Source organism: Thunnus maccoyii, chromosome 12 (assembly GCF_910596095.1).
Source record: "Thunnus maccoyii chromosome 12, fThuMac1.1, whole genome shotgun sequence".
Lineage (NCBI taxonomy): Eukaryota > Metazoa > Chordata > Actinopteri > Scombriformes > Scombridae > Thunnus > Thunnus maccoyii.
Window position 1 is genome coordinate 3713633 of NC_056544.1, and position 11762 is coordinate 3725394.

General features: G+C 41.0%; 1 protein-coding gene across 3 annotated transcripts; it reads left to right on the forward strand.

The window, feature by feature from the left end:
• Positions 1-1621: 1621 nt before the first annotated feature.
• On the forward strand, positions 1622-11426 carry olfml2bb (olfactomedin-like 2Bb). Of its 3 annotated transcripts, none has more exons than XM_042427536.1 (9): positions 1622-2473; positions 3489-3761; positions 3884-3991; positions 5190-5357; positions 5723-5969; positions 6058-6609; positions 6763-6939; positions 8576-8772; positions 9336-11426. In XM_042427536.1, exons 1-9 carry the CDS (start codon positions 2207-2209, stop codon positions 9723-9725), a joined length of 2379 nt encoding a protein of 792 aa, XP_042283470.1. In that variant the 5' UTR covers positions 1622-2206; the 3' UTR covers positions 9726-11426. The 3 variants fall into 3 exon arrangements, with proteins under 3 accessions (XP_042283470.1, XP_042283472.1, XP_042283471.1); XM_042427538.1 differs by having other exon boundaries at positions 6766-6939; XM_042427537.1 differs by having other exon boundaries at positions 5726-5969.
• Positions 11427-11762: the final 336 nt, after the last annotated feature.

The following is an 11762-nucleotide window of genomic DNA, read 5'->3' on the forward strand; positions in this document are numbered from 1 at the left end:
TCTGCAGCTGCCAGAAGAAGTGGTCACATACTAGAGATACTGTGCCATCAGCGCCTTGGTGTCCCATTGTGCAGCTCCTCCAACACCTTTCCTTTCTGACAAGACTAGTTGTGTACAGGCAGTGGAAGTTCTGTACAGAATGTCATCATTGTTTATTGTCAATTTGTCCCATTCTCTGAACAGGCATTTTGTCTAAGGACTAAATGCTCTCAGCTCAACCCCGACTGCAAAGCACTGCCCCCTTTCAAATGCATGAGAGGACTGTGTTTTGTCATGCACTGCTAATGTCAGTCTGAATGCCGCCAACGCAGTGACTCTATTCTTGCCATCTTGTTTTTGGTACAGTACTGCTCCCAAGCCTTGGTGTGATCTATCAGTGTATACAATAAATGGCTGCTGACTTCAGGGAAACCTAACACTGGTGGGTGGAGCAGACAGTCAATCAGCTGTCCAACAGTCCACGTGATTGGCTTGTTTGAGGGCACAACATGGATCAAGTTCTTTAACCTTGTTTTTGGTTTTCTGTTGTTGTCAGGAACATCATCTGGGTCTGCATTTAGGAGCTCATATAGACACCTGGCTTTTCAGGAAAATTCTTTAATGTATTGCCTGTAGTAGGTGCTCAATAACATTGAAGGCTGTGATGCAGTGAGACATGTGCAGCAGTTGATGTCAAATCATCAGGTGAGTCAAGGATCTCAGAAAAATCTCTGAGCCTTGTGGTTGATAAGTATTCCTTGCTCCATCTTTCATCAATGATCGCAACTGAGAACCTGTGTCCCATGGAGCAGCTGGGGCCATTCAGGTAACATTCAACAAGATCTGTGGCCAGCTCGAGCGAGGGAGGGCGGAGTGTGAGCATTTTTCTCTTTACAGGGAAACTTTTCACCGGCACTCAACATGTGTTCTTTTGGTGCCAAAGTCCCTTTTTTTCCACAGTCCTCCTTCTGTGCAAAAACCTATTTAAAAGTTTATCTGAAGCTAATATGAAGCTTCAGTCATCCAAGTGAATCAAATCAAGTAGATATCTTTCAACATTACAGTCTTTTTAGAGCCAAAATCCCTCTTTTTGTTACTATTCTTCCACCGCAGCTCAACAGGGAAACACTGTCCAAGGAAACACAAAGAAGGAATTTGATGCTGAAAAGACTGTAAATGTGGCAGATATCCACTGGATATGACTAACTCAGACTGATGAAGCCTCACATAAGCTTCACATCAACTTTTAAATACATTTTTGCACAGAAGCAGAACTGTGGATTTTGTCCCCCATCACTTACACTCCAAGTGCATCATGAAGGGATCTTCTAATGGTCAGTATGAACAGGAGGAATGATTACAGCAAGAAAAACGTGTTTCAGTGTTCATTTGGGCTCCTGACTGTTGTTTTAAGACAAAAATTTTGAACCCATCCTTTAAGGATTTTTACACCCACCTACCCATAATCAATGCAAAAGATTAATTAAAAACCCTTTCTGTGAATATTTCAAACCCCCTAACATGAGCCTAATTCCCATCCCCTTAATAACACCTTTAATTGATAATGAATGAAAGGTCAAATAGGGGAAAATTATATACAACTTAAAGGGGGTTTTCAAATTTTCAAATTAATAGGCAAATATCAGACTACCATACCAAACACTTTGATTACATGAAGGTGTTTGGTATGTTTTCAGAGGTGAATTGAGGGTTAATTGTGTCCCACAAAGGTCTCTATCACCCTCCCTCTCTCCCTCTCCCTCCCCCCTTCTCTCTCTCTCTCTCTTTGCAGGCTCAGTCTGGATCAGTCTAGACCGGAGCCGGTGTTGTATAGAGGTCTGTCTCCACTGACGGTGCCACCAGCTCACCGGCGACACGTCACATGGAGCCGAATTAGAGCTCTTGTTTATAGATGAAACTCCTATTATTTCTTAATTTCTTATTCAATCTGCGTTGTTTTTCAGGCTAAACTTGGACCAGCGTTCATTCAGTGCGTTGGAGATGTTCATAAGCTCTAAGGACCTATCCGTCGTGTTGAAACATTTTAGATCTTTTTTGAGAAGTTTGATGTAGAAACCGGTGGACTGTGGGATACGTAGGCGTTTAATTATCCAGCGCTGTCAGACTGGACCTGCTCTGCCATTTCTGGCGTCATCTACCTGATAATTCCCTGTGACTATAGTTTATCCACAGAGTGCTATTCATTGTCTTCTGCTTCTGTGGAGAAATGTGGCGCAGATTCTCCCTGCTGGTTTTATGGTGTGCTGTGAGCGGATTTGATGCTCTGGAGGCGGATAGAAGCGCGGATGCCAAGCCGGAGAAGATGCTGCTGACGGAGGCAGCAGAGCCCGGGAAGCCGGGCAAAGGTTCTCCCGGGGAGCAGCTTTCCCCGCAGAGAGGCGCTGCTGTTGGGGCGGATGGGAAAGCTCAGCAGCGGCCCACCACTGAGCCTCTGGAGGATGAGGTGGACAACCAGGAGAACATCATTAGCCAGGTTAGGAACACCAGTCCGATATATCTCCTTTAATGACAAACTTCATTTACGGTCATGTCAATTAATGACCAATTGCTAACAGCAAAGGCGCAAAGGACGAGAAGAAAGTTTTCACACATTTTGTAAATTAAAAAGTAACACTCTTTAATTCGGCATCAACCAACAAATTAACCCGCACTCCTCACTGTAAAATAAACTGTGTAGATATGAGTTATCTCAGTTTAGCGGGTGCGTGAGTCAGTGGTAAAAGCTGATTTAATCATAGTGCAGTTCTGTGTGGGCTGTGCTGCATTAAAGAAAATGATAATCCTGATAATGATGGGAAATATTAAATTGCCAGAGCTTAAAACCAAAACCAGTTTGATTTTCCTCTTTCCATAAGATCTCGTTTGATGTGATTTGCCAGCAGACTTGTGTGTCAGATCACATCTCAGTTGTTACTTGGTGAACTCAGCAAAATTTTCCATCCACCTCATCGAGCGAAAACCGCAGGAGAATTCAAAGCACGTGTCCTTTTTGGTCATATATTGCTTTTTAACTGTAAAACATATATGTATCATTTCGTGAAAATGTGATTAAGTGATTGCATCAGACAGAAGTTTTTAGGTTTACTTTCTTTTTCCTTTAAACACAATCCAAACCCCACAGTTTGTCAGTTCAACTCAAATGACGTGGTAAACCAGACCCAGAGCTGTGTGTGTGTGTGTGTCCGTGCACCCCAGTGACAGTTTGCATCCTTCTGGTGGTTGGTTATATAATATCCTTCCAACTGTAAGTGCTCCATAACCAAAAAGTGCCTGTTTGTAAATGTCTGTAGCTATCTTTTTCCCAGGCGGCTCACCACTACTGCAGCTGCAAACCATCCCACTTGCTGCAACTTTTGTTTTTGTTCGTGCAGAATAGTACACAGCAATAAAATAAAAATAGCTTAGTATATTATTATTTAAAGCTTCCTTTCATATGAGCACACTGGGAAAGATGATGAGTAACTAAAATCTTTGTGCCTCTCTTTCAGTTGCTGGGAGATTATGACAAAGTGAAGACTGTGTCATCAGGGTCTGACTGTGTCTGTCGCTGTATTGTTCGACCAATCAAACGCTCTGACTGCAGCCGTATCCATGACAGCGACTCGGCATCACTGTCCCAGGATTCCTACACGGTGGAGACGGTTACCATGGGAACAGACTGCAAGAAGTGTGTGTGCATGGCTCCCCCTTCAGCTGTCAACCCGTGTGAGGGAGAGTACAGGCTTAAAAAACTGCAGGAGGCCAGCAAGGATGACATTAAGGTAGACACACACACACGCACACACACTCTTAGTTTTAGTACTGTATTACTTTTTGAAATACATTGTTCATAATTTTCTGTCTCTGCCTTTCTTCACCTTTCTCTGTGTTTTTGTGGTTTTAGCTGGCAACTATCATTGATTTGTTGGAAGGCTCTCTGTATGGGATTGACTTGTTAAAGATCCAGTCTGTCACCAACAAGCTGCTGTCCAGGGTGGACAACATGGAGAAGGTCAGCACACAGTATAGCATTCTGCCCTGCATGATAGTATTGCTCTTGGTTTGCACCATGATACAGTAGTCATGGCAATACACGAGTATTGTCTTGCAATGGAGAGAATGTTATTCCCAACTAGTTCAGAAATCTGCTTTCCATAAGAAAGAATGCCACAGGCTGGTAGACGGAGTATGAAAGTTTCCTTTTTTGTTAACTGTGAACTGAAGAGACACAAACTGTGTGCAGGGTGGAGACATGATCCCTTTCAATTCAAATGGCATTTTCAGGAGGGAAGATGACATTTCAAGCCGCAAAGTCAAGTAATACCAGTACTGTCCAATGCTTTACAAGTATTTATTAAAACATGATGCATATATTGGTGTAGTTAATCGATAATAACCGGTAATAACAGTGGTATCCCTTCTTCACCGTGATGTTTGAGCCTCTCTGTGCAGAATGATTTATGTGAGTTTGTTTTCATATCCAGTTGCTGAAGGTGGAAAGTTTCTCTGTGTTTACCAAAAATCTTAGTGTTTGTGCACTGGAGACTTCAAGTTTCCACATCACATTTATGTAAGCTGCATGCTGGACCACGATTGGCTCCAAAATAGTTGTGTTACAAATCATCCTCTTGGGTACACTTAGGTACAGTGAAGTGGGGGACATCTTTTGTCCAGCAATGAACAATATTTCAATATTCATAGATTCTGTATTTAATGATTTTTTTCATGTAAAAATCATATCAGACACAAGTTATTATTCAAAGACGACTCTTTTTATGTCTTAAAACATGTGTGGAGGGGATCTTAAACAGTTTGAGGGCAGTTAAAAACTTTTCCTATTTTATAGTTTCCTTCTTTCACACACTTAAAGAAGGAACAAAAATAGAAAACACGCCTGCATAACAGATAAAGATTTTGGAAGCTTAAACATTAGATTCACGATGCACCAAAATCTGCAATATGCGTTTAGTTTTATTGAGATCTGGTGACTGTGATTCACATCATTTTCATACTCAAACAGTTCAGTTGGCCTTCTGAACTGTATGGAAGCATCTGCATCTGTTATATTTCCTCACTCATTTATTCAGATTTTTATTTTCAGTTGTCACTGTATATATACAATATATTTAGAAGTAGTTCCTGAGTGTGCCTTTGTAAATGCCAGTTATTATGGACTGTTTATGTATTGTCCTCCTATCTGTGCACTCCAGGCTTTCACCCGTAATTTTACAGAGAGAGTGAGAGAGAAAGAACGTGTGAAGGAGAGAGCGAAAGAAAAGGAGAGAGAGAAGAAGGCTCAGCAGCAGAAAAAAAAGAAAACAAATGATTTGGAGCGTTCTGGACCGAAAAGTGGAGCAGGTGCCTACAACAACAAGCAGGTACGGTCTGTCCGCAAATCAAGTCAGTTTGACTCTTTGTTGATTCATAATAAAGTCCTCATCCTGCATTAAGCCAATTTTAAAAATGTCATTATGTATTACCCCTGTCTTTCACAGCCTCAATCCAAAATTACCATTTAGTCTCGAACATTTGTCTTGTGACTAAAACTAGTTTTGGCACACAGTTTAATTTGGTGGTAAACATTATGCTGTCAAGGGTTTCTGCCTGTATGAATCAAAGTACCTGGCAGGATCAGAAGCTAAGACACCATCCAGCATCATATCTGTTACCATTGAAACATTGTTTTCTTAACTGAAAAGTCCATATTCTCTATAAAGTAAACAGAATGTCTCTTTTCCTGTAGCAGAATAATTATGACGAGACTTACGTAGGAGGTCAACTAAAGAGGAGCCAACTGCAAGATGGTGTGGAGCAACAACAGCCAGCCAAAAACAAGACAGGGACTCAAAAGGCAATCAAAGATAAGACGGAGCCAAAGCAGCCAATCAAAGACAAGAACAGCGTGGTCATCAGGGGTGTGACCTTTTACAAGGCAGAGGAGGGGAGCTTCAAGGAGGAGGAGGAGGAGGAGAGAAGGAGAGGAAAGAATAGTAAGTCTAAAATACCTTTATGACTGATATGCTGCATTCATGTCATACTCTGAAGTAGGAAAAATCAATACATGTTCCTTCTCTACAGCAAGTGCTTCAGTGGACCTGCTGATCCCTTATCAGCTCCCACTTACCAGGATTATCCCCACCCGGAGTTCAAGACCTTCAGTGACTGTTCCCACCAAACATGACATCAAGGACTTCCCCAGGACACCGAGAATGCCCACACCCACCCAGCAACCAACAGCTCCCCCGACTACCACCCAGCAAACCACACCTACAACCAAACCAACTCCCACTACTGTCAAAACGACGACTCAGTCAGCTACTAGCATACCACCGACAACACGGACAACACCAACAACAACAACGACAACGACAACAACGACAGCACCGACAACAACGACAACAACGACAACAACGACAACCAAACTGATTACTACTTCCAAACAAACTACCACTACTACAACTACTACACAGCCACCCAGTCCTGTCACTCAGCATAAAAGCTCACCCTCAGACACCAACATCAGTCCACCCATTGGTGTGTCTCCAACGGCAACGTCTGAGCAAGGATCCAAATCTCGACTCAGCTGGACGGAGAGCCCCGCTGACCAGCCAAAGACCACAAAAAAGCCTGGTACAGATACATACAGTACAGTGTCTTCATATAAATGAATTATTTATCTAGTAGTGAGTGTACATGTTTTTTATAAGAGAAAAATGATAATTACATGATAGACAGTCTTGTCAGTTTGAATCACAGTGTCACCTTTCATGTGTGTTCTTGAAGCAGTGTGTAAGGACACAGTAGCCAGCATCTCGGAACCCATCCAGCAGAACTCTTATGGCCTCAGTGACGGAGCCTGGATGAGAGATGCTCGCGGCCATGGCAGTGTCATCTACCTTACCAACGGTCACTATGGTGACAACCTCCAAGAGTTCAGAGACATGGACTCCTTCAAATCAGGTATAAGACTTGTGTGTGAGTTAGTGTGTGTGTGTGCAACTCTGTGTAAAAGAAAATCAACCCATAATCTTTTTCCATTAAGGACAAGCCAGTTTCTTTTCAGGTTTACTTTAAACGTTTCACAGTGATTTGCCTTTGAAATATTTAAAAAACATTTTATGAGATCTGCATGGCTGCCACATACCCTGTTAATGATCCAGAAGTAAACAATTAGTGTGCTTTGTTTCAGTCCAATTCAGTTTGTGCTTGAGCCAGATGTTGCCTTTAAGAACAAATTAAGTCTCAGATCAAGCATTAATGATTTATAGAAGCTTTATTAATGTAATTGTGTCATTAACACCCGAGTATCAAACCTCACTGGCAACTAGAAATTCCGCATTAAAAATTAAAAGTATAACTATATATTAATACAATAATAAAAAAATTAGTGGAAACTCAAAACAAAAGAACAGGAAAAGACATTTCAGCCAGATTTGATTAATGGAATACTGGAGGTATAAGCAAAAACTATGAAAGATTTTTTTGATTTATAATGTTTTTTGGAAACTACGGAAGCCAAGAACAGCCATGCTTGTTATCTCAAGATAACAAAGTTCGTTTTCTCATGATAACGGGTTAATTTATCTCGGTAGCTCGAGAGAGTAAAAGGCTAATTTCTTGAGATAACAAGATAATTTATCACGAGAAAACAACTTTTTCCTGGCTACTGGCTCATTTTGGTCAGTAATAAGAGGAAACGACCTTTTGTTTTCTCGTGATATATTCTTGTGAAATAGTGAAAAAAACAATATTCAATGACTGTTATATATGTCAAAGAAAAAAAGCAAATCCTCACATTTAAGAAGCAAGAACCAGAGAATGTTTGGAATTTTTGCTTAAAAAAATGACTCAAACGATTAATTGATTATCGAAATAGTTGTGGGTTAATTTTCTGTCAATCGACTAATTGTTGCAGCAGTATAGCAAACTAGACTAGAGTATGGGTGTCTTTTTCTTTTGTGGCAAATTCATTATTGGGATTGGTCCTTCAAACTTACCACTCATTAGTTATTGTCAGGCAGATGCTTAAGTTTCACTATCGCAAGTGTGTTTCAACAACACTCGGGCTAGCAGCTAAAGTTAGCATACTTCAAATTCAGTTTCCTCTTTAAATCCTACATAAACTAACAAACAGCTAGTGAAACAAAGTTTGTTGTGATAAACTGACAATTATTATCTTGCACTAGCAACCAACATTAGCTTATTTGGCTAATGCTAGTTACATAATTGGTTGCTTAGCTGTCTAACAAACATAATACCATCCCCAGTCTGAGGGTTCTACCACCTTTCACCACTGCACCAGTGTTCACTTAAATTTTAGAGATTAAATAAACCAAGAACAAAACACACACGTCACCAGCAAATACACAGAGGTTAGAGAAAGGCCTTTAGAAAGCTTTAAAAAATAGCATCCATTGAGGTAACAGCTATTGTACTAATTATTTAGTGCAAAGAGCCAGTACAATATTGTTAGAAAAATATTTTCTATAGATAATGGATGGATGTGTCATGCCTTGATATGTAGTCATGGTTACATTACAAGTCGTGTGGAAGATGTGAGCCTGACCAGCTGCTTCTGTCTGTTCTTCCTGCTCAGGTCAGGTCAGTAATTCATACAAGCTGCCCTACAGTTACACTGGAACAGGCCACGTTGTGTTTAACGGAGCTTTCTTCTACAACCGCGCCTTCAGCAGGGACGTCATCAGATATGACCTGAGACACAGATATGTAGCTGCCTGGACCACGCTGCATGACGCCATACTGGACGAGCAAGTTCACAGGACACAAACTGAAGTAAGAGCCACTGTGATTTAACTGTACCAGAAACACTGGGTGATGATTTACCTGAGGGATGTACACTCGGGACTCTTTAAAGGGTCATTAAAGGTCAGTGAGGGGAACAAAAACACTACAAATCACTAAAGAGTTCGAAAGGGCAAATAGTGAGGGGCCAAGACAACTGCTGGAGATGTTTTTGTACATTTGTTCCCTGTTCAGAACAGAAATATTTCTAGGTTTACTGGTTACTTTACCGCGATAAGTGAAAAAGGTTTGTTAAGTACAGAATTGCAGTTAGGAGATGATTAGTCAAGCTTCTCATAAAGACTGGAACCAGGGGAAATCAGCCAGTTTAATAAAACACTGACCATCACCTCTAAAGCTCATTATGTTGTATCTTCTGTTTAATTTGTACATCAACAGAAATGTAAAAATGTTTGTAGATTTAGGGGGAGTGACATGCTGTTACTATTTCTTGACAACTATCCACCTGAAGAAAATGAAAATGTCAGTTTGAAAGTGTGTTAGAGTTTCAGATGATTTGTCTGCTGTGCATTAGTATACATTTTATTTTCCAGGTGCAGTTTGCTGTGGATGAGTCGGGCCTGTGGGTGCTCTACCCTGCTCTGGACACAGAGGGCTTCCACCAGGAAGTAATGCTGCTCATCCACCTCCGCTCCCGAGACCTGCAACCAGTACGGAGCTTCCGCACGGGTCTTCGGCACGGTCGCTACGGTAACAGCTTCCTGGTTTGTGGCGTGCTCTACGCAGTGGACAGTATGGAGCATCGCAATGCCAACGTGACGTACGCCTTTGACACACACACGCTCACGCACACTGTGCCGAGCCTGGCGTTCACAAACATGCACACACACACCTCGCAGCTGACTTACTGTCCGCTGGACAAGAAACTGTACGCATGGGACAACGGACATCAGATGTTGTATGATGTCATCTTTGCTTATTAGCATGAAGGATGGACACTTGAGGATAGAAAGAATAAAGTAACTGAACAGATATTTTGTTAATGATGTGTTTCTAAATGACTGTGGATCAGTCTAACTGAACGAGTTTTTATATGGACCTCAGCTGCTGCTCTGCCACACGCAGCAAAGTCAGTGTTAACCAGTCAGAGTGGAAATGCATTCACATTTGGAAAAGGACAAACCCCATGGACCATATGTATGAATGTAAATAGATGCATACACATCTAACTCTGTTTCTCCATGTGGAGAAATTTCCATTTCCTCTCTTTTTCTTCATAAATCAGACTGTGCTGGTGAAATCACTGTGGATCCACATTTAGCTGTAAATGGTTCTAGAAATGCTCGTAATTAACATATTAATCCCATTCAATCAGACAATCAAGAATGTGGTTGTCCACATTCATGTAGACACACTTTCTCACATCAAGCTTATTTTTCATAAGTAATAATCACTGTGGAGGACAGTTCTTCATATGTACAGTACATGCTTTAATCTTACATCAAAAAACATGGTGCTCACCTGAGACTCATCAGAGAACAGGTTGGTTTCTGTTTATGAGCCTCCTTTAGGCAACTGAAGTTGTGCAGTGGGATTGATCTTAGTAAAGGGGATATTCATATCTTCACAGATTTTACATAGTTCACTCACTATTCAGCTTGTAAATACAGTAGTAGTATTGTATAGTCGTATGGACAATAACCATGATGATGTCATCAGGGTTATTGTCTCAGCTTTGGCTTTGTGTTGTAAACCGAGGGTGTAAAAAATGATCTCAACTCAAACATCCATTCACTAGGTTTTTTATCATTTCCCTGGTCAAATGGAGGTGTGAAGTTAGACATGGGTATTGGACATTGGTCTTATTAAATCGATGTTAATGGTTGCATCATGGGAATTGTAGGATCCGGTGTTTTGGTGATTCAGGATATCTCACCCTCTGATGCATCAATTTTGCTTTCTTTTTCTAATCTGTTACTTGTGAGTCCCCTACCATGGAAGTGCAATACTTAAGTGTGGAGTCGCTGGATTTCCCCTGTAAGACAATCATGGAAAACTCATTTTTTGTTGTTATTTTGTTGTTGTGTAAATTCATTGACAAAGACCTCAGACATTAATTTACAATGTCAAAATCAGATCTGCCTGTAAAGGCTTATGCCACTAAAAATCAGCAGCTTTCCAAAACCTCTGGTCAATAAGCTACTGTGATGGTGCCAAGTTAGAAATATAATGTCAGGTAAAACCAGACTCTAATACATGTATGTTCAAGTATGAACTGATTCTGGTAATAACTGAAGACGCAGATACTTTATACTTCAAGTGTTGCACCTAACTGCAGTATAACGCCTTTGTCTTATTTGATCAAAGCTGTAAGTGTGTGTTTTGTATACTGTGTGTCTGCTTGGCGTGTTGCATACTCACCCTCACTGCTGTCCAATAATATTCCTCTCATATAGGTGGGAACAGAAGCTTTAGCCCTTAGTCGGTGCCTTCATCTACCATTGAAGTTCATTTATTTAAAACCATTGTCAAACTAGCACATGCTGCACGCTGCTTTGCTTGTTTTAAAAAAATCCCAAGACAAGGTTGATTTCAACTGCTTCACTACAAGTCTGCCTTTCTGTTTTGTGTATGCTGTAATTTATAATAAAACATTTCAAAAAAGATGAAGGCGAAAAAGCTCCCTCCAGTCTTTCTCCATGTCTTGTTCCTTCATTCTCCTCAGTCTGTCCTGTGCTTGTCCTGCCTGCTGTGGACATTATTTCTGGGGTTGATTTAGTTTTCCTGGAAGCAGCTGAGCCACTGGAAGGTTCCCAGGGTGGAAAATAAGTCCCAGCCAGATACTGGTGAACCTCCTAGTGAGAATACTCAGGACACAGACCAGAGCTTCTACATGTTAAAGAACCTCACATAGATTCAAATAAGGTCAGTGAATAGTGTGTTGAAAGACTCTGTGTCATTTCAGTCTGGTTTGGTTCAGTTCAGCCTGTTTCTCTTTAGATTGGATCAAACTGAAAAGA

Coding starts and splice junctions, on each gene's coding strand:
- olfml2bb (XM_042427536.1), top strand. CDS start 2,207: ATGTGGCGCAGATTCTCCCTGCTGGTTTTATGGTGTGCTGTGAGCGGA. Junction 2,474..3,488: donor AGGAGAACATCATTAGCCAG/GTTAGGAACACC, acceptor CCTCTCTTTCAG/TTGCTGGGAGATTATGACAA. Junction 5,970..6,057: donor GAGAAGGAGAGGAAAGAATA/GTAAGTCTAAAA, acceptor CCTTCTCTACAG/CAAGTGCTTCAGTGGACCTG.